At 38.1% G+C, this 23274-nt stretch overlaps 1 protein-coding gene across 5 annotated transcripts in view; it reads right to left on the reverse strand.

Annotated features, from left to right (window-relative positions):
* The window catches only part of ECPAS (Ecm29 proteasome adaptor and scaffold), a 100631-nt gene that overhangs the window by 7225 nt on the left and 70132 nt on the right, over positions 1-23274 (reverse strand). For all 5 annotated transcript variants that reach the window (XM_081065482.1, XM_081065484.1, XM_081065481.1 and 2 more), the window contains 23 exons: positions 22114-22259; positions 21646-21700; positions 20858-20972; positions 20146-20214; positions 18516-18633; positions 18055-18222; positions 16852-16931; positions 16193-16298; positions 15395-15442; positions 14679-14800; positions 13118-13268; positions 10925-10990; positions 9673-9762; positions 8560-8626; positions 7891-7982; positions 7745-7811; positions 7318-7509; positions 6524-6732; positions 5653-5696; positions 5364-5556; positions 3934-4072; positions 1668-1773; positions 1370-1458 (listed from right to left, as the gene is read on the reverse strand). In XM_081065482.1, the coding sequence (XP_080921608.1) occupies positions 1370-1458; positions 1668-1773; positions 3934-4072; positions 5364-5556; positions 5653-5696; positions 6524-6732; positions 7318-7509; positions 7745-7811; positions 7891-7982; positions 8560-8626; positions 9673-9762; positions 10925-10990; positions 13118-13268; positions 14679-14800; positions 15395-15442; positions 16193-16298; positions 16852-16931; positions 18055-18222; positions 18516-18633; positions 20146-20214; positions 20858-20972; positions 21646-21700; positions 22114-22259 (2532 nt within the window). The remainder of the gene's footprint in view (positions 1-1369; positions 1459-1667; positions 1774-3933; positions 4073-5363; positions 5557-5652; positions 5697-6523; positions 6733-7317; positions 7510-7744; positions 7812-7890; positions 7983-8559; positions 8627-9672; positions 9763-10924; positions 10991-13117; positions 13269-14678; positions 14801-15394; positions 15443-16192; positions 16299-16851; positions 16932-18054; positions 18223-18515; positions 18634-20145; positions 20215-20857; positions 20973-21645; positions 21701-22113; positions 22260-23274) is intronic.

The following is a 23274-nucleotide window of genomic DNA, read 5'->3' on the forward strand; positions in this document are numbered from 1 at the left end:
AAAGTACAGAAGTGCTTAAGAGAATGATGGTTGACTTATCAACAGGACACAGTAGTCAGCTTGAAGGGGGGGAAAGGCTGGGACAATTTGAGCATAAAATTAATTAAGGAAAATAATTAATTATAAACCAACTGAAGGAAAAGAAATCCATGGATCAGTATCAATAATAGATGAAGAGACAGGGAGAGGAAGGGATCTTGCTATGCCAACTATCAAACGATAAATGTGGAGAAGTGCTAGGAGTTGGAAAATCATCTTAGTAGAAACTGGTTCAGGGATAACCATCAATGCATGCTAGGTCAAAAAGCCATTCTGAAGAGGAGTAGCATAGCTGCGCGGTCTTAGAGTGTCTTCTCCCAGACTGCTTATTAGACGCAGCTTTGAAGAAGAGCAGGTTATCTGAATGGTCATAAAGCATGTCGCTACAGGGGGCTTATTAGACACAAGGGGGAAAACATGGTAACTATCCAGCAGAGAAAACTGAGAAGTGCCCTGACCAGGAAGACCAGGTGATCGAAAGTAACATCGCAGCGAGGGCCGATGGACACTGTGCGCCTCCTGACAGGAGGCACATCACCCACCAAGTATCCCACTGGGAATCATACACGGATCTAACCATGAGGAAACAGTAGACAAATGCCAATGACAAGCATATTGGTTAAAAGGGGGGTGGGGACATCTTCAAATAGTCAATGTCAATAAGACAAAGAAAGGCTGAGGAAGTGTTCCAGATTAAAGGAGACTAAAAAGATATGACCATTAATTCCACAAATGATCTGCACTGGATTCCTTAACAGAGGTGAGGGAAAAAATTCTATAAACAACACTGAGTGAGTTGAAAACCCAGAATATAAATGGTAAAAGTCTGATTAAAAATACTACATCACTGTTACACTACGTACAGTTAGTAACTGTACTGTGCTAATGTAAAAGAATGCACAGTGGAAAATTTAGGAGTAAAGGGACATGATGTAAGCAATATACTTTCAAGTGGTTCAGAAAAAATATGTAAACGTAAGTGCAAATGATAAAGTAAATGGGACAAAATGTTAACAGGTGACTTTGGGTAAAGGATATATAGCTATTATATGTACTATTATCACAACTTTTCAGTAAATGTGAAATTATTTCCAAATGAAAGTTTTTAAAAAATACTTAACAGAAAGGTTTTTCCAATGTAGGTGTTAAAATCCTACATTAAGTTCCAGATTAATATATTCTAGTTTGGGGATACATACTGAGTATATTAAATAGGACAGTTCAGTAGTTCCATAAATTTCATTGTTAGCACAAGGTAGGGAATATTTGAAGCTTAGCTCCTTGAGTTTTAAAATTAGGACACTTATCAATGTCAGTTTATCAAACTCACCTAAAGAATATGTGATTGATTTACAAGTTTCAAGGAGAATTTCAGCCAAAGCCTCAGGATCTGCATGCTCTGCCTCCAGAAGCATTAATCTGTAAAAACCACAAAGCAAGATGCAAATGCCAGTTCTAAGAGACATTCCAAAGCCTTTCCATCGCAAATAATTTCTATCTCTGTACATCACTTTATGATGGCACTTTAGCTTTTAGTTTTAAAATTAAAAGAATTCCACTAATTATACATAAAATGCTCAAGGGCAAAAGGCAAAATAAGTGACTGCACTTCATATGAAGCAAATTACCCCTGAAAATAGGCATTCATTGACTGTAGGACTCCCAGCTGCACTTTCCAGGTGCTGAGTTTTAGCCGTTCACACATCAATTTGCATAGCTCCTGACGATAACAACCTGGAGAAAAGACAGAAGGGGACAGAGAGCGAAAAGAGTGTGAAGGAGAAAAAGACAGAGTGAGTGAAGGACACAGAGACAGAGACAGGAACAAAGAGGGATAGAGGTACAAAGAGAATGGAAGACAGGGGGAGAGGGAGGGAGACAGAGAGAGAGAGGGGAGAAAAAATAAAATAAATGCCTTTTAATTAAAGCCATGAAATTTCAAAAAAAAAACTTCAGCATGAGTTTGTAGTCAATTCCCAAACAAATTTCCCTGATCAGAACTCCCCCACCAAAGGTCCTATATAATTGTTCATAAATGTTCATTTTTAAGGCAAAATCCTTCTCCAAGGAATTGACAAAGAATCATAACCACACTCCCCTTTCTCTGTACAACACCCTGAATGACAACCAAGGAAAGCCGAACTTTGGAGGCAGGGAGCTCCGCTGGACACTCAGAAGCTTCTGCATGTGGTAGGCTTATCACCAGGTCACAGTGCTTTATCCCAAACCCATTATGCCAACTGCACATGTAATTACATTAATTAATATACTAACTGATGAAACAGGAGTATAAATCTCAAAGCAGTTATTTTTTAAATGCTGTAAAATTTAATTCAGTTCACAAATGTAAAGACAGATAGGGGTAGAAATCTGTAAGAATTCTGCACTTGAATTGCTTCATAAGCCATTGAAACTTCTTTCTCCACTATAAAGAAAGAAAAAGCAGAAATTGCAGGTACATTATGAGTAAGATGTACATGAAAAGCCAATGTGGAACAGTTAAATTCTGAAAGGCCTTGGACCTCCTCTAATAACTGGCAAGTGAATGTACATTTCTATGCCTTCCACTAAATAAACTGCTTTGTGTGTAAAACATCTTTTTCCTGTAATTCCCTACTGCAACTTTTTCTACCTCTCAAACAAAAGTTTGAAGTCCTAATGGTGTCAAATAAGTAGACTTTCACTGCAGTCCATAACATAATACCAAGATGTAAGACCACATAAAAATCGGTGTCTTTTGGAAAATCCGTCCTATACATACATAGCAAATATACTTTTTAAAGTTCACACAAAGGATAGCAAGGCTCAAAGACAATCTGAAGTCTGATTTTTAGACATGTCCTATCACAGATAATCACCATACTTTTTATAACAGTCAAGCATATTAAGATGTGGAGTGGGCAGCAGTGTAGGAACTAACACTAGGCAAACGTCAGAGGAGCACGGTCCCAAGTTGAAGGTCCTGTCAAAGGACTAACTCACTGCAACCGAATCCAACAATAAAGGTTTACAGTTGGTTTACTTACTTATTAATCCTTTGGAAATACATATCCAATTCTGAACCTTTCTCAAAAAGTCACGAGTTTTCTCAGTGAAATAAAAGATTTCACTCGCTTATTGAAGATTTGGTACTACCAAGGCCATTAATGTTGAGATGAAGATACCCCACTAATGAATTCTATGGATTCCTCAGAATACAGCATCATAGAGAAGAGTTAACAGAATTCTTTTTTATGGTTAAACTAGCTATCTAAAATATATCATGGCAGTTAAGGGCTGAATCATGTCCCCCAAATTCATATGTTGAAGTCCTAATCCCGAAAACCCCAGAACATGACTATATTGGGAGACAGTCTTTAAAGAGGCCATCAGGGTGGGCTCTAATCCAGTAAGACCGGTGTCCTTCACAGAAGAGAGGAGGACATACAGACCCAGGTGGTCATTTACAAGCCAAGGAGAGAGGCCTCAGGAGAAGCCAACACTGCCAACACCCTGATCTCAGACAATGAATTTCTATTGTTTAAGCCACCCGGTCTGTGGTACTTTGTTATACCGTGTTTCCCCGAAAATAAGACCTAAACGGAAAACAAGCCCTAGCATGATTTTTCAGGAGGACATCCCCTGAACATAAGTCCTGCTGCGTCTTTTGGAACAAAACTTTATATGAAACCCGATCTTATTTTCAGGGAAACACAGTAGCAGCCCTAGCAAACTAATACAATAATCAAATGAGAATCATTTGCCGGTGTAGAAATAAAATGTATGTTGGCTAATTCTCACTATTAATCAGGCTGTACAAGAAAAAGTAACTCTAATTTGTCACACAGAACATTTCTGTTCTCGTTAAGTGACTCTAGTTACAGCACCCCTTCACATGCAGGTTCTGGTACTTACGTTGAGTCTCCACATTTCGGGGCCAGGCTTTGCCCAGGCTCTCAAAGGCTCTTAGCAGAGATTCTAGCTGGAGCTCCTTTTCCTTCTCATTCTCGTCTTCATTTTTGGTTGTCCGGACTCCAATGCTTTCAGGTGAGTTCTAGGACCGATTTCAGGTGAGTCCAAAAAAGCAAAGCAAAATTTAATTTTTTTTCAAAGTTATAGGTATACTATTAAAACAACCAGTACCAAAGTAGATGTTAACCAAGAATTAATGGTAAATTCTCTAGCATGAGTTTTCCTATTTCTAAAAAGAATTTATAACAGGAATACTACACCTCTCTAATAAGTATGGAAAATCCTTTAAAGAAATCTGTAAGCACAACGGTGAAAAAATACTGTATATGTAGTATTTTGAGCACAACATAAGAAGACTTGCATAATGATCTTGGTAATGATCTAAATCCAAATTCTGTTGTAATAAGACAACAGATTGAGAATACCTCATCTAGCTAGCGGGTGATACCACCAATTTAAAATACAAGTCTCCCAAATCCATACGCTATCATTATGTATGTAACAGATTATTTAAGGAGCCTTTTTGCTCAAAGAAAACAAGTAAAAATTCACAGCAACACAGGAAATAAGAATGCTATTTAAAATATTTGTCTCACAAAAACATAAACTATACCCTTCTTTCTTTGAACAAGTGCTCCAACTTTAAAAACAAGTATTTCATTTTCCAAATGAAAGTCTCTTTTCTTTAATCAAAATCCCCCAATATATGGCAGAGACAATTAATAGTGACACACTGAGCTCCCTGCCTTCCCTCTAACTGGGGTGCCTTCCGCACGTGCACATAAGGAAAGCTGATTATAGCTATGACACAGACCGTTCATCCACTCCAACACCCACTCTCAGAACTCACTGCTCCGGTAACCTTATGATTCCTGGCTTGCGGGTTGAAACCCCTGCAATAAACTCAGCTTTCTGCTTTGTTTTAAAAGTAAATCCACTCTCCCCTTCTCCCACGGAGGGCTAATGGACACCTGGAATGAATCTGCAGCCAGGTGTGGCCACCTGGCTAAGCACTGGCCAACGGGACAGAGGTAAAAGTACCATGGAGCATTCCCAGAACTCTCCTTAGAAAAGAACTGACATGCCTGCTCTGATCCTTTATTCATCCCCTTTGCCATCACCTGCCTGGAATGCCGGATAGTAACCACACCCTAGGGATGGCAGAGCTGGGAGCCACAAAGAGCCAGAACCTCTAAACTATTATGTGAGACACAAATGTCTATCTTGTTTGAGGCCATGACATTTTGGCATTTTCTGCTACTTGCAGCTACACTAATTCTAATAAAATATGCAAACAAAACACAGAAAAATATTTTCCTTTTTTTCAACTTTTAAAGTATAATCAGACCTGAGAGGATATAGGCGGCCATTACCTTCTTAATGAGAGGTATGACAATGTCAGAAAACTCCTGGAATCTGTCTTCTTTAGTGGCCTTCAAGACATCTGCTGCACAGCTGATTGCTACAATCTTATATTTGAGATTCTCTTTGCAACACTCCTTCAGAACAGCCTGGAGAATCTCATTTGTGCTAGGCTGATTGGGCACAGGCTTTTCCAGCTCTGCACTGCAGGATCCATACAAAAGCATTACAACAGTTAATAAAGGCCACAGCTTTCAGGCTCATCTTAAGAAACGGCATCGTCATCGAAAGAACATTTACCTGCAAGCTGTCACCACACAGGCGATGGCTTTCAACAGTTCTTCCTACAGGGTTGAAACATGAGAAAATACTACTAAGCACGCATTTCATTTTCATTCTGTAGTGTAACTACAATTACCTCAGGAATATTTAAAAGCTATGACAACAAAAATTAATTAGAACCACTTTCTCTTCAATGTACTTTCCTGTTTAACAAGTACATCCACAGAAGCAGGATCACTGACTATCTCTATTTCATAAAGCCTAGAGAACTGACTTGCCCAAGGTCAACACAGGCAAGCGTGTCAACCATGGAATTAGAACGACATCTGACTCCCAGCCCAGTACTTCTTCTGCAGTACTGCACTGAACACTACTGACTTTTTTATCAACTAGATCATTATATGCTGCCACAATTTCACTTTCCCCACTGACTGTTCGTTATAAGTATCCTACTATCGCCCTTATATAAAAAAAAGACTGCTACTAATTCATAAGCCCCAGATAGGCATCCTCGGGTCCAGGTTCAGGCAGCTCACCTTGCTACTCCACTTCACATATGCCCCATCCTGATCTCTTCATGAGATCAACAGGTACAGAATGGTGACCAAAATGGTTTGAGATTTATCTTGGTAAGCTGAACATGATCAATAAAAATCAATCTCCAGCACAACTGTGCAGTATTCAACAACATGTGCATTGCACTTGGATAAAATATCATACTTAATCGGGCAAAGTTTACCCAAAGCTTCCCATTGGCTAGAAAATCTGGTTCACAAAAAGAATGTGATGCCCCACAAAACCAGATTCTAATTTTGATAGGAAATGAAAGATGAAGTCATAATCCTTTAAGGATACCTTAGATTTAACTGGGCACGAATGGTTCCTTTACCTTTCCTGCCCATGTTCTTCCAGCCAGGCCTTGCAGTAATGCAGTCAGAATCATTCCCAGATATGGAGGTACGAGTGAGCTGGTTTGCTTTGCAATTGATGCCATGGCAATTGCACCCTGGGCTTTCATTTTCCAGGACTGAGACTGTAAAGCCTTCTGGGTAATGGTAATCAACTCCTGCATGTATAACCGAATGCCACCAAAGGAACCTAGATTACGAAAAGCAAAATTAAAGCAACCTTTAAGTGAGACCCACAAAAAAATAATTGAATTTTCTAAGTCTGAATAAAAGTCAGTGACCGTCAGTCTAAAGCAGTGATTCTCAATGGTTACATTATACTACTTTCTGAGAAAGAAAGTGGGTGGTGTTGCGATGCATCTTTACAATAGCAGGGCTTTACAAACTTGGCTATGTCCACAGGAGAGTGTCATGCAAATGGTCATCATCCACTAGTGTGTGTCAAGGTAAAATACAAGAGAAGCACTACTCTAAAATAGTACTCTATGGCAACAGAAAAATCACTATTCACTCTCAGCTACAGTAAGTCAAGTTCTGCTCTGCTGGGGCAGAGTTTCCACTCTCTCACATGGGCAGCAATGGAGGAGGAAAGAGAAGAGCTCTGAGAGCCAACCTTGAGAGCTCAGCAATTTGGCAGGCTCAAAACCAAATGGGACACATGTCATTATGGTCCTGGGAAAGTAACTATAGGAGTTTACAAATACAAAATAGGATTAAAGAACTCCAGCTGTGATTCTTAAAAAACAGGTTTAATTCACAGGTACGGATTACTAACCAGGTACATTCTCCTGCCACACTTCAGTCCATAAGTTACATTCTTCTTTTTCTGATTTCTCCTCATCAGCAATTTCATGCATGCCTAGAAATGCCAAAGGCAAAACTTCTTTGGCATGATTCTTCAACACATCAGGACTGTATCGTCCAATAGCATGAATAGTCAAAGCACAAGAGGTCTTGTAGATGGGTTCTGAAGAGAAGCAGAAAAAAGAAAGAATCTTTATGATACTTGTTGTTTTTAAGGGTAACGGATCTAAACAGACGATTGTGCAACTTGCACCACAGCAAAACAAATCAGTAAAATCAATTCAAAATGTTCCTAGCAAAGCACATAAAATCATAGAGGGTGAGACCTGATTTGTATTGTTTTATTAGGTCATTAACATCTAAATTTAAAATAATACAAAGTAAGGTAAGAAAGGTACCTTCTTTCTCCATATACCAGCCATTGAGCTTCTGCAAGAGTTTCTCCGTGCTGCTATCCCGTGAAGTCTGAAAAAGAAACAATCCTATTCAGTTCTTTATAATTATCAGAGTATAATTACTTAACTAAGTAAGAGATTCAACTCACCCGAACTAAGTGGCCCATGGCAAATGCACAGGATTTCTGAATTACACTGTTCCGATCTGCTAGGCCACTAAGCAAAGCACTCATAAGTTTACCTATCAGAAACAAAGTAGAAAAATCTGATACTTGGTTTACCAAATGTTTTGCTCTGTTCCCAGAACCAAAACAAGCTTAACCCTATAATAATATCTGATTTTTTTCCATGGTAGTTTAGAACCCTTGTATGTTACATTTGTACTACCCATTTGCTTCCTTTTGCCTGATACAAAATTAAAAATTAATCTGTGTCAAGAATATTGTGGGGAAAAGTTGCAAAAATGTGAACTAGGTACATAAAATTTATTAGACCCATTTGGGAGTCAATAAAAGAGGAGAAAAATGCTGATGTAAAATTAGTTATAAATGGTAAACAAATCCTACAAGGTGACAGATACTTTTACCTCCTTCCACCACTAAGGAATAATCAAACACTTAGAAAACAGTGAAAACTCACTATACTTGATCATCCTTCACATTTCGCAAACAAAATAGATAAAGGGGGAAGATTAAGAGGAGAAAAAGTACACAGTATCACAAGCATGTCTGAATGATGATTATTTTTTCTTTTAAAACCTGGTCACACAAGACATGGCCATACAAAAATATCACCACATACGGTTTTGACAAACTCACCTGAGTAAGGAGTTAGGTCCTGGGGACACTGAGTAGTTAATGACACAATGACACTGGCACAGCCTCCCTACAAGGGTACAAAGGCAAAGGTCTAAATTTGATGGTCATAATGCTCTAGCAAACCCTCTGTTTCAGGTGTCAAAGATTTCAAGACATACTTGAAGCCTAACAGCCCCTCCAGGATTCAATCTAGAATGAGGAAATCTCTTATTTAAAATTAGCAATGCAGAGGTTTCTTTCAAAACCTCCACCTGGAAGATGTGCGCTCTCATACACTGCAAATGAGAAAAGAACACTGGTCCACTCTTTCAGGAGGGCAACACGTCATCTTGTCCATCCTTGTTCTAACATTTCCAGTTCTAGAGATTTAACCAAAAGAAATAGCTTCAGATGTGTCCCAAGACATTCATCACAGTGCTTTGTTTAGTATCAAAAAAGCTGAAAACAAATCAGATGCTCCTTGATGGATTAAAATAAATGACGTTTGAGTCACACAACAAAGTATCATATGGCCATTAAAGAGGACACTATAGAAGACACTTTCACAGAAAATACCAGAAGGAAACACTCTGAAATATTAAGAGTAATCATCTCCAGGACAAATTTTAACTTTCTCCAGATTTATAAATGCTAAGTTTTTAAATACAAGCAAGTGTTAATTTTGTCAGAAGAAAAAAATGTGAGTTGTTTGTTTTTAAGTGTGGGGAGGCTGGGTCTGATCCTTGAAAAATCTCGGAGAGAAAAACATTTTCCTATCCAAACACCTGCTGAGCCCTCCTTTGTGGAAAATGCTAAAACAGCCAAGCTTTGAAAACTGGATGTGCATTTCCACTAGTAAATGATAATGAATGAGGACCCAGAGGCAACCTGGGGAGAGAAGTGATTCCATTTAAAAAATAAGACCATTAAAAAAATAAGACATATTTACTAAACAAGATACGTGTTTCATTATTTCCTGAATGAGTTACATGTTATGAGTGCAACCATGAAAATGAAATGATTAACATAAATATTAGATTTTATGAAAAAATATGAATTTCAAACATGATAGCTGTTATATTTCTGTAGCCCAAACTAATGAAAATTACCCTTGTGAAAAATACACTTACTTACCTTAGTTCCAAGACCTACACCACTTCTGATCAGTTCACATAATCTAGGAACTAGCTCACCCAGCACCGACACATCAAGGTATTGCAGGCACTTTTGGAAAAGAATAAACATAAATTATCCTTAGCAAATAATTAGGTCCATACCACATCTTCAATTAAAAATTGCCCATGTCAAATATGTGCTCACTGGATTTGACATGAAGTTGACAAATAGCTGGTTTAATTTTGCTCTGATTTCAATGTTAAAACCACCACTGTACTACAAACAGAAAAACCATTCATTGGTGATTCAACGTTAAGTATAAACCAAAAATGATGAAAAACACTGACTTACTAAGGAAGAAAATAATGATTACCCAATAAAAAAAGGACCTCTCTGGGCCTACCTCTTCTTTACCAATCCATGTTTAATGTGAAAGACCCAGATTAAACCTGACCTTCAGTGGGCCTGCCCTACCAAACCATCTGATAAGTTGACTTCTTAGCCGATTTTGCCATACTTTATTTTTTTAAGTGCAATGAAATATATTCTATAATTAATGAGCATGTGGTGTTTGCTATCTATTCCTATTCCTATTTCTTTAAGCTTTCTTCCCTCCACCCCCGAATAACCCAACTAAGACATAACATACTTAAACCAAATTTTGGTTAAGTCCTCCAGTAAGCACCACAAAAACATCTACTTCTCTTGTCCCGCCTGTGATTTGCTCAGCAAAACCATTTCCAGTAGCTCCCAAACTCTCAGTTAACCACCCAGGGTGTGCACAGTAGTCAACTTCAGTGACTCTGGTGACTCCTAATCCAAGAGTCCAGGAATTTAGAACCCGGGGGGGCCAAGCAGCTCTTTCCTGCAAATCCCTTCCTGTGACTGAAACAACGTATCAGCACTGCTCAATTCTCCTCCCCTGCCTTTATGCTGCTGTGCACTTCATCATAGGTCCTCTCAAAGACAAAAACCTTAACCTCACCACGTGGACAGGCCAAAGACAGAGACCTACACAGAGATCTCTGAGTATACTGTTCTCCTATGAACACAAATGTGGACTAACAGATTCTGACATGTAGAAAATTATTTATTCCATTTAGTAATGCAGAAGAAAAAAGAAGTATACTAAGAAAAAGCTGCAGTCACAATAGGTTCTTCACTTATCCCTCAAATCTCCACTTCATTGAATGTAACCTGAAGACGTTGAACAATTACACTCTAAGGTAAGCAAACAAACTTCGACTTTCTCATTACATTAGGCACTGACCATGTTGATTGTTTCCATCATGGGGGAGGATTTGGCAGCACTGAGTCGAGCACTATCCATCGCAGCCTGAGAACACAAACGGAAGACACTCAGCACATTCAATTTATACAAAAAGAAACTCCACACACTCCCATAAAAGGACTTTACGCCAAATTGAAGAATCTTTTTAAAAAAAACATGTAGAAACAACAAAGTCAAACATAAGTCTAACTCCAATTTTTTTTGACCTACACTCAACCATTTACCTGCAGAGGCAGAATCTCACTACAGGTGAGAAATTCAGTCAAGTTAGAAATTAACATAAAATGGCTCTGAGCAAGTCCTCCTTCTTGAGCCTCAGGTTCTCCACTAAATAAAGGAAAAGACTAAATAAATTTCTATCTAAGGGTTTTAAAAATTACCTCTAAGCAACAAAAAAATTCATACATTTATTGCACTAACTTTGTAAAGGGCCTTCACATCTACAGTGGTATTTTAGTCTAACTACACTGTAGGAGAAGAAAACACTATCCAGACGTAAGAATGAGAAAAGTAAGGCATACAGAGTGACTTGCCTACAGCTGCAGAGTCTGGACTAGAATTTTTATTTCCTAATTCTCAACTCTTAGTAGGTGGGAACCTAGGAAGAGGCAAGATAACTGCAAAAAGAAGGAAGAATGATGAATGGAGAAAAACAGCAATATTAGAGGCAAAAGGAAAAGAAAGTTATTGGAACGGTGTAGGCAAGTTACAAATCAAATAGTCAACTGACAAAACATTTACAATCTATATGATGGGGGTTGACAGTCCATTAAACAAATACAAATGTAAAAACATAAACAAGTCAAGTACAAAAACAAGCATGGAATAGAAACACAATTCACAGGAGAAATAAAAATAGCTAATACAATATGAAAAGACAATGGACAACACTAATAACAGGAAAGTGTAAATTAGAACAATGACATTGTTGCTTATCAGGTTGATGTTATTCAAGGTTGGCAAAGAGGTGGAGAAAACAGAACATTCATAACCTTTGGTACCACAAAATCTCTCCTAAAAAAATTCAAAATCACTTCACTGTAGAATACCAGGCATGCATTAAAAAGAATGAAATAGGGGCGGCAGGATCGCTCAGTAGGTTAGAGCGCGAGCTCTGAACAACAGGGTTGCCAGTTCAATTCCCACATGAGCCAGTGAGCTGCGCCCTCCACAACTAGGTTGAAGACTCTGAGCTGCTGGAGGGGCGGCCAGATGGCTCAGTTGGTTAGAGCGCGAGCTCTCAACAAGGTTGCCGGTTCAGTATTTAGCTGAACCCCCTGCAACTAAATATTGAAAATGGCAACTGGACTTGGAGCTGAGCTGCACCTTCCACAACCAGACTGAAGGACGACTTGGGGCTGATGGGCCCTGGAGAAACATGCTGTTCCCCAATGTTCCCCAATAAAATGTATAAAAAAATGAAATTGATCTATATAGAGACATGATATATTATAGACAAAAAGCAAGTTGTAGAAAATCAAATAGTCATTCATAAGCAACATTCAAAAGCAACATTCACAGTCTGATTCTATTTTAAGGTTAGAATGTTTGTTTGGTTTTGCAGTCTATGACTACAAAAAATTTGAAAAAAGGACACAGGAAACTGTTTACAATGGTTACTCATCAGGAATGATACTGTACTAATAGGGGAGAGGAGATTCCTAGGGAATTACTTCTACTCTTTTTGTTGTTTTAATTTTTCACAATAAATGTTTCATCTGAACTTTTTTTAAAAAGCAACTCTGATCAGAGACTAGGCAACTATAGTGTATGTTAAAAAGCAGAATAATTTTGGACTATGCCAAAGTCTAAACACAAATCCTCTTGTTGGGCAAGAGTGGTCCATAGGACTCTGAGGGTATAGACCTAACCCTGAAAAAAATAAACAAATGTACAAAAAACTGTTAAATGTTAATGCATTTTTTGAATGGAAGTGTCATTTTCATGTGATTCAAAAGATAGTGTGTAAGCCTGCTCCCTGCCCACCCATATAAAAAAAAAAAAACACTGCATGTGATTATAGTAATTGAGCTGTTTTGAGAGTGGTCAAAGTATCATTCAAGTCATGTCGTTTGTCTATAGACAATGGATGGACTGTTCAGCGGGATCGCAGCAGCTTAACAGGGCTCCTCATTCATGGTACTTAGCAAAATGCCTGTGTTGTCAACTCACCTTTTCTTGGTCTGTAGCCCGAAGGCTCAAATAATTGAGAACTTGGGGTTCCAATACACTTAAGGACTCCAGCAGAGCTGGGATGAGTTTTGGTGCATGTGGTTTCAACATGGCTCCTGCACTTTTGCTGATCTTCACAAGGGTGTTAATGCTACAGACACACAGAACACAACTCCTCAGTCCTTTGAACAAAAGAAGCCCTGCAAATCTAATCATGAGGATGTTCTGTAGTTTACTGCATACAGGAATATATTCACGGTTAGAGCCTCTTCTTAGCATGATGTTTTTTTAGCTTTTTATTATAGAAATATTCACGCATATATGAAAGTACAGAGATTCACAAATAAAATGCTGTGTATTCTCCACCCAGAACAACAGTTAGCAGCCTTTGGCCAATTTAGTTTCATATATACACAGAGACACACTTTTTCCTCCTGCTACTGTATTATTTTAAAGAATAACCCCAAACTAAACTTCAGTACGTATCACTAAGAGGCAAGCACTCTTCATCATAAATGTCTTTGTACACTTAAAAAATATTAATAATTTTTTCATGAGCTAATATCCAAATTTCCCAGACTGTTTCACAAACGTGTTTAAGTTTGTTAGAACTATCCACACGTTGCAATTTACTTCATTTCTTGAATCGTTTTTAACAGTGCCCTCCATCCTTTTTTTAAATTTATTTGTCCTCACTGATTGTATCTTGATGGTGTTACCGAACGTGTTCCTCTGTCACTTGTACAAATCTGTAGGCTAAATCAAGTTCAGAGTGATCAGTGTGTTCAAGTTTGGTTAGCCTGAATCACCCATTATAAAGTTCACCATCAGCCTTTCTCACCAGTGGATTAAGTCACTAATGATCATTACCTAAATTATTCTAGAGGATAGCAAAATGGTTATGTCTTAATTTTGTCATTCCTTTGCATTTGTTAGGCGAATCCTTCTAAAAGAACTTTCCCTCATTAACTATTTAGTTACAATGTAACTATTTAGTTACAATGTAATACTGTTAGTAAAATTAATCTAACCTAATTTTAAGAGTGAAATAAAAATAGAACACATGAACTTCCCAGATAGCATTCTAGCTTAAAAACAAAAACACCACAAACTAGAATCCTTCACTGTTGATTTTAACTTAAAATAGCCACAAATACCTAAACACATGAGCGGTTTTTTTTAACATTTAATTATTGCAGGTGGTAAACTGTTTATTTTAAACTTAATAAGCTGTGAAATATTACAGTGGTACAGCGAACAAGCACGAACCTAGGGCATAATGGGAAGAGGTGCTTGCTGGGACAGAGGCCGACGACTATAAACATTTTACTCAAGGTCGAGGCAGAATGGCAGAAAACAAGGTTTCTTGGTCGAAAACAAGGTTTCCATGAGAATGTACAAAAATGTTCTCACAACTTTTCTCATGTTCTAGTCACCTCAGATTCTCCTCAAGGCACTTCTCCATACTTTTAAGAATCTCATATTAAAAGAAACTCAATCTCTACTGAATGGCTAGGAACTAAGTAAATCTAGTACATTCCCATCACCCACTGATTCACACCTGAGGGCTCGAACTTCTGTCACAGGACTCATCATTCCTTTGTCCAGAAGGCAAGGGAGAAGGACAGCAATGGTTCTCTGGCCAGCTGCTCCTTTGGCTGGGTCACACATTTTCACACAAACCTCACATACAAAGAGCATGGAAATTAGTGAAACTGAACTCTCACCCGATAAAGCATTCATCTGACAAAACACTTCCTACTTCCCATATCCACAGAAAAGAATGAGTGAATCTAGAGAACATTTATAAGAAAGCATTTAACCATGTGACCTATGGTGAGGTTTATACGGCTACAATATAGAAGTCCCAGATATGTCACAAAATCAAGTTCAAGTGGGAAACTAATAAGCTTGCCAACCTCATAAATATGAAAGGCAGATTAACACATAAACATAGCAACAGCAAAAAGAAAAGAATGATGTCTCTCGATCTAAATGAGTAATGTGTTCTTCAGAGTCCAGTGAAAGCTGTACCTTATATAAAGGCCCACAGAAGCTCACCATTTAAAAAGACCAGAGACATACTTTGTTAAAAATACTAGAATTATAGTGTACCAGCACCCAGTTTCACATGCATTGTAAGAACAATGAACTATAACCTGAAACCAATTGCTCCGCAACTAAATGTCATTTTTTGACAAAAAAATGAGACATTATTGTCATTGTCACTTAGAACCCTGCCCCACTTCATCCCCCAATGAAGATAAGAGTTTTCACCTTGCTCAGAGTTTTCAGAGCTAGTTCTGCTGCTTTTCGTACAGATTCCTAAAAATAAGAAAAGTTTGGCATTATACAAGTTAGAAAGTTTCCTTCTCATCTACCCCACAATGCATAAAAACTACCTTCAACTCTACACAGACTAGTGAAAAATCCTACTTTCAATACCAGGTAAAAAATTGGGCTTCATTAGGCTCTTTGCCCATCAAGGAACATATTACCATGGTATATTATTTTATTGAATTAGGTCTGACCTATTTTGACCTTATAAAAATATAGCTATTTGGTATAACAGTTTAAAACCTAAATATATTATAAAAATAAATGTATAAAGAGCTATGTGAGGATTCTGGAAGACTTAAAATATCTCTAATGAACAAAGCAAAAGAAAGGTAAAACTGAAGAACCTAATTTTAATGGTAAGATATCAAAATATCTAAAATTTAGACCGCCCAGGAAAAATTAAGAGCAATTGTCACATTAGTTGGGAATGACCAATCCAATTTATGAAATTGATCAAAATAGTTATTCTGGTTTATTTCCAAACTGTTATTTATCCCTAATCAATAGCATCATGAGATCTCTATTGAAATAAAGTGAAGCAGTAGCAACTTAAAAAAAGAAAAGTAAAATTTAGATATAAAGACTGAAGATTCAAATACGTCAAGACTGAAATTTTGGAGGGAAATTGTGGTCTTTCAAAACAGTCTGGATATCAAATTTCAAAATATATAACACATTTTAATAATTCTGGTTTAAGTTATTCTATGAATAAATGCAGATTTATTTCTATAATACCTTTATATCATCTTGTACTCTAAAAAGAGTTTCCCAAATATCTGGAAGCTTATCAATGATGTCATCTAAAGGTCTTCCTCTCAATAAATCATTCAGAGCCAAACAGCTGCAAATAAACATTTTGGTTTCAAATATATGACCAAGAAAGCCCAATATTTTACTATGAAACATTCTCATCAAATAAAAACATGGATTCTTAACCACCCCACTCCAAGACAACAATGACTATTCTCTCCGTGGTGCCTCAACTATACCACAGACATATGGCATTTAGTCATCAAATGTCTGTTTCCCACAACAATAATACAATCTCTTTGAGATGATACACCATTTTTTACTTACCAGTGTACCCATCCCTAGGGCCTAGCATAGATTATATATGTGTAAATAAATCCCACCCTACAAAGTCATGACAGTATATAAATACATCTTGATGTCTACTAATTTAATAAGTGATCATCTACTATAAATTCATGCTTGTAAAAACCAAGACAACTAAGTAAAAGTACTGCCCAGAGTTTAAAATATTCAACAACGATAAATGTCTAACCCAACCATTAATATGTTTTTAGTAGTTTGGCACAACGTATAAAACCTGGAAATTTGAATGAAAAAAAATCAGTTGTATTTGATTAGTTTTGTACTTCCAAAAATAGTACCTGGATTCTCGAACTCGCCACATGTTGCTGGTAAGGTTCTTAATCAAATCTTGAAGAATTTCTTTCAAATACTTATCCACCTAATGAAAACAAAGCAATAAAATTAAAAATGCAAAATTCATCAATAGTCAAATTATTCATCTCTCAACCACAATGACCATCTTTCTGTATGTAACCACCTAAGAGTCTCTCTAGGCCTCTTAGCCCTCCACTCTTTCCCCCACTTTGGTTACTGAAAGCTGCCAGAGTGATCATTCTAAAATACAAATTTGATCCTTAATTCCACAGTGCCTGAGGATAAAGTCCAGTCACCTGGACATGAATCCAAACCCTCTGTGACCCATCTAATGGTGAAGGTCTCATGCTCTATCTCATCTCCAGTCCTACCTCTACCTATAATTTCCTTCCAGGTTCTACTTGCCTGGCTAACGCCTCCTTGTCCCTCAAGATTCTAATCAGGCATCACTTTGCAGAAAGGACTGGCCTACACTGCTCTGTGTTCCCACAGCACCCTCATAAGCACGGATCAGACCAGACAATAACTGCACTGCTCCATCACACTGACACCTCAAGCATAGGGACAGGATCTCACTCGTCTTTACATCGCTGACACATTACACGGTGTCTGGCACATAAAGAAGTATTATGATTGTTCCGAATGAAAGATGAGTTTACTCTTTCCAGCCTCTGTTTTGTTTTGATATACAACTACCCATTTGTTAACAAGAACTGATGATACACTCAGTTTTTTCGGTAATCCAAAGAGCCTCCAAGGTACTCAGAGGCAAGCCCTAAGAAATCCTCCTATCTAACAGTGGAATGGAATATGAGAAGCAACCAGATGATAGAAAACCAAGAGAGAAAACCATATAAGGTAATTGCCTGCTTCCTTGTCTATGTCTTCAACTAAGTGAACTTGTTGAATGTAGGAACCATGCCCTTCTCCATATCAAAATGCATGTAGTATTCCATGTGTGTGAATATACTACCATTTCCTTACCAGCCACCCAATGGACACTTCGATTGCTTCCATTTTTCAGATTTCACTAAATGCTGCCATAAGCATTATTTGATACTTTGAAAGAAGAAAGCAAGGAATGAAAGAAAGTTTATTTGTTTAAACAAAAAGTATACGAAGTAGAAAGGAAGAAAGGCATTGGGTTGCAATTCGGGGAGTAATCGGACAAGTAGTCAGATACTTGCCGTTGATTTGTCAGTGACCAGTGCATTCCAAATACTTGTCATGGCCTGCCGAATACCAAGGTTGGGATCAAACTGATAACGATAGAGACGAGGAACCAGTTGAGGCAGAAAAGGAGCCAGCTGTTCTCCAGCTTTAGTAGCAATTACATTAAAACCAAAAGCAGCACCCTAAAATAAAAAGATGATGAAGTGGGTCAGATACACCTATTGTAGTAAAATGTTAACATGTTAAATATATGAAGATCACAACATTCTCCTTCCCAAACTTGTCCCTGAATTGAGCCCGATTTATTGAGTGTCCCTGCTTTCACAATTAACAAAGCACCCATGTGGTGGTCTAGTTCTCTCTAGACACACTTTTACAAAACACAATGTGTATCAACTGCCACTATCCACCAATGCAACAAATTTGGTTTTGGGGGGAAGTGAAAAATAAAAATTGTCCAATGATAGAAACTTACCTTCCTCGAGTTCCACATTGCATGATGATTGGCTAAATTCATAAATTTATACACCAGATCTGGTTGACTAAGATCACTTGCCAGAGAACAAAGCTCCTTGTAAGTAGAGAGGCCCTGGCTTGGAAACAAACAAACAAAAAGTATGCAATAATGTGTTCTCTATATCCGGCCTAACAATAATTACATCACCGATATTACTAGGACATTTTAAAATTACATTTTCAGTATTATTTCCAATATTGAGTTATCTCATTGCCATAGACACAGAAAACCACGTTGAGAAGAATATAAAAAGTTACCTAATTCAATTATCAACAATGCCTGCTAAATGACCTAAAGACGCCTGCAAGACCCAGAGGTGGAGCCCTTACCACCTCGGGCAGTGGCTCAGTAGTTCCTCAGTACTGCATATTGTACACGAATCTCTCTCACAATTATGAGACTCACTCAAAGACAACTTCTGTCTTCATGAAATCTTTTCTAAGCTAGAGCACTCCAATCTTGGTAACAGCATCTTTGAGTCCTGTTAACTTTCCTCAGAAGAAATAATACTTGCTCAAGTACCTGATCATTTGTGTTAGTAATTTTGTGAAACGGGAGCACTTTTTAAAAACTCAGGAGTCTACAGGGAGAGTAAGTGAAATAAAAACAATGTTTGATGTGAAAATGGTGAGCCAGGAGAGAACGTCAAGGACAAAACAAGGTGCTGCTTTCTGATGTTGCAGACAACACTGAAGCTGCAGTTCTACCAGAGGATTTTTAGAGAAAAAGCAAGTGTGACCACAACGGAATAATGATAAGATAAAGAAGGTAAGGCTCTAGGAATTAATTGGAAAAGCTAACTGGTGGACTCCGAGATACCAAGCTGAGTTGCCGCCTCACCCCCTCACAAAAACGAGGCGCTCTGGATGCCAAGCATGCTGCCAGACCACCCGCAGCCCCTTCCTCAGGATTCACTGCGTGGGAGCTAAGAATTCCCCTCAGTGAAGGTAAGGTCCTCCCCACAGCAGCCCACCACCAATGACTAGTCAAAGGCCCGATGAAGGGCCCAGCCCCTCAAAGCAGGACAGTTCTGAAGGGCCATCCAAGCGCAGCTCCAGAGCTCCCCGAGAGGTCAGGATTCTCTTAAGTGTTGGAGCAGGTCAGCTCCTCCTTGGGACCATTGGCCGTCTCCTGCTTCATTACCCCCATGACAATGATTACGGGGCACTCTTTAATAAACTTCCAACATACAAATCTCCATCTCAGAGTCTGTTTCCCAGAAACCCAATTTATTAGGTTGGTGAACAAGTAATTGCGGTTTTGGGGCCGGCCCGGTGGCGCAGGCGGTTAGAGCTCCATGCTCCTAACTCCGAAGGCTGCCGGTTCGATTCCCACATGGGCCAGTGGGCTCTCAACAACCAAAAAAAAAAAAAAAAAAAAGTAATTGCAGTTTTTGCAATTATTTCTAACCTTTTAAACCGCAATTATTTTTGCACCAACCTACTACAACACTAGGCTTTTTCCACACACGTTTTCTTCTTCCACTAACACAACATTTCCTAGGAGGGTGGAAATCAGCTTTGTGAATGCTCTAGTCACAAGACTGAAGATGTCTACAATGACTGATCAATGGATTTGACACACTTACCCATCGGGTGTTTTGCCAAGGCCTCCACCTTGAAATACCACTGTCTCTCCAGAAACTTCATGTTTAGCTCTAAACCAAAACAACAATGAGAATTTAAATTAGCCCCAAATTTTTCATACCAGCCTTCAACTAACTAATAAATTTCATCTACCAAGTACAAGATGTAAAAGTCAACTAATCCTTTCCATCAGCCTGAGAATGTTGTAAAATGAAGTCTAGAATAAACAAATTAATAGACCCCATATAAAAGACATCCTATATATAAAGTGAAATATGGTCTCACATTAAAAACTATCCTTACTACTAGAGAGGCAATATAAAGCACCAACCAATTACAACAATAATGGCCCTTCTCACACTCTTCACAGATTGACTATGAATGACATGCAAGCTTCATGTCTTCACTTTCATTTAGCCAACAGTAATTCCAGTATTTTTGTAATCCAATGCTTTAACTGTCCTGAGGGCATTCAACTTTCAAAGCTTGAACCTACTGGAATGTTTCTAAATGTACTTTAGTTTACTTTCTAAACTGTATACACTAGATAATTAAACTGCTATCCAGAGCACAACAATCACTGACTTGCAATTTAGAAAAGACTTTATAAACAGGAAAATGAAAAGTTGAATTTTCCTTCTCCCATTGCATGTTCTCAGTATGTGCAAAACTAGCCCTCTGTGTTCAAATCTGAAGTTATCAAGTTCACTGTACCTTTTGCCAGTCATAAGTGTTTCTACAAGCGTAGAAACTAATTCCTGTTGATCTTGTTCATTGCCCAGTTCATACACCAACCCAAGGCCTTTTGAAGCAACATCTTGGCTAAGTTCTACGCAAAAGTCAAACAAAGTAATATTACGTTAAGAAAAATTTGTCTGCTGGCTATCAAGTTGAAACTTTTAAAAACTTATAATATTAACCCAAAATGATATAAAAGATATGAAAACAGAATCAATCTACCTGTTTTGTTAAAAATGTACTAAATCATCTCAGTCAACATGGCCCCAAAAAGTCCCTGTAAATGCAGACTACTTTCACAGAAGAGCCAACTCACAAACCAAGTGAACACTGCTGGGCTCAGTGTTGCAGTGCATAGTGACAGAGGATGAATGGACCGCAAGTCATACACGTGACAGGCAGAACAGACTCACGGAATTTCAATACACCTATATCCAATTTTCTTTTTAATAAAAAGTCAACACAAGACCATATGTTTAAAATAATTTATAAAACAAAGCTACTCTTTAAATGTCTAACACATATGCATTTGCTTTCTCTTGGCTCCAAACACAAAGGGGAAAGGAAGCAGAAGTAGAAAAATGCTATTATTTAGTACAAACACTAATGTTAAGTGCCTTAGCTCCATTTTTAAATTCAAACTGAAGAACATGATTTATTGAAAAAATAAATAAGAATCGAGTTTCCTGTACCCTTTTATGTTCATTAATCCAGGTTTTTAAAATCTAATAAAATTTGAAATCAAATATTTACCAATAACCTACCATCATTTTCTGACAAAACGCACACAAATGCACTCTGAATTTCTTTAAGATGAGACTGAAAGAAGAAAAAGGGCATTTAGAAAACTGAAACTCTACCTCTTTGGGAGAATAAGAATCTTTGCTCAGGATACACAACACCTGTAAAATCTCAGGACCCAAGGCAGCCACAAACCCTGCAGGGCTCTCACCTTTAAGGCAGCCAAACTACCTGAAGGCTGGGGAGGCGCACAGTCTGGGCCTCCCCATCTTACCACTTCTGGCTGTACGTCTTCAAGTTCAGAATCATCTTCCAGCCACTATATGTCAGGCTGCCATCCTTCGCTCCTTCGTGTACAGCTTACTTCTAAGTATCTATTATTGGTTAACGGCCCCCACCTCAGCACTGGCTCTCGCCTGCATCACCTCTCAACTATTAATATTTCATCAGCGGTGTCTAATAGCGCTGATAACATTTATAGCACGGCTCACCTTCACTTCTTTGTGGGTACTTAGTTTTCTCACGAGGGAAAGGAGCCAGACGCACGCTGCCTGCCTCACATGTGGGTTGGGGCTAATGATGTGTTTATTTAAAATCACGTCCAACACCCAGGGAACCACATCATTCACTTTAGCTCCTAGGAAAAAGCAAAGAATGATAAGAAACAATTAAAATTCTTGAATAAAGTTTCTTGAAAAAATTAATTTAAATCAACATTTATTCAACAAACAATCCTACAACATTAAAATCTAAATGACTAAGATGTTTCAGTAAGTTGCCAAAGGATCCGATAATCATTCACGTCAGTACTCAGTATAAGCTAAACAACCTTTCAAAGGTACTCAGGTAACTTTAGTTCCCTAGAATGAAAAATCATCCCCATAATGGAAGAAGCTTTGCATGTATTAAGGGCAAAGGGCATATGAGAAACTTCTGTACTTTCCTCTTAATTTTGTTGTGAACCTAAAATTTCTCTTTAAAAAATTAAGTGCTTAAAAAAAAATTTATCTACACACTCTCCAGTCTCAGCAATTTTTCTTTGTTGTATTTTTCCCATTTCTCATCGAAAAACTAACACACAAACCAACTTCTCTTACTTCATTTTCCTCTTCCACCTACAAGGACATTTTCCCCCTTTCCTTGATTACTTCAGGGTTCCTCAGCCTCAACACTGCTGACATTTGGGGCTGGATAGTTTTTATGGGGAGCTGTCCCTTTCAGAGCAGGATGTTGAGCAGCTTCTCTGGCCTCCACCCAATAGAGACAGTCACACCCACCCTCTCCAGTGTCCAGACATTACAAATATCTTCTGTGGGACACAATTTCCCCTCCCCATCAAGAACCACTGCTTTACATTAAGACTTTTCAAAATAGTTGTCTGTACTCATAGTCTACATTTTTGTCTCCTGTTCATTTTCCTTGAACCCACTCCACTCTTAGTCAGGCTTTTACCTTCTCTACTCCATAGAAATTACCCGTAAAAGTCAACAATGACCATTCAGTTGCTAAGTTCAATGATCAATACGCATCTTAATCGATCAAGCAACAGCGTACGACCCAGGTGACTTCCACCCCACCATATACTTCTTTGTGGATTTTCTTCACTTCAATTCCAGGAGCCCTCTATTTCAGACTGCTTCTTTTCAATGTCC

This window comes from Rhinolophus hipposideros, assembly GCF_964194185.1.
Source record: "Rhinolophus hipposideros genome assembly, chromosome: 11".
NCBI classification, from domain to species: domain Eukaryota; kingdom Metazoa; phylum Chordata; class Mammalia; order Chiroptera; family Rhinolophidae; genus Rhinolophus; species Rhinolophus hipposideros.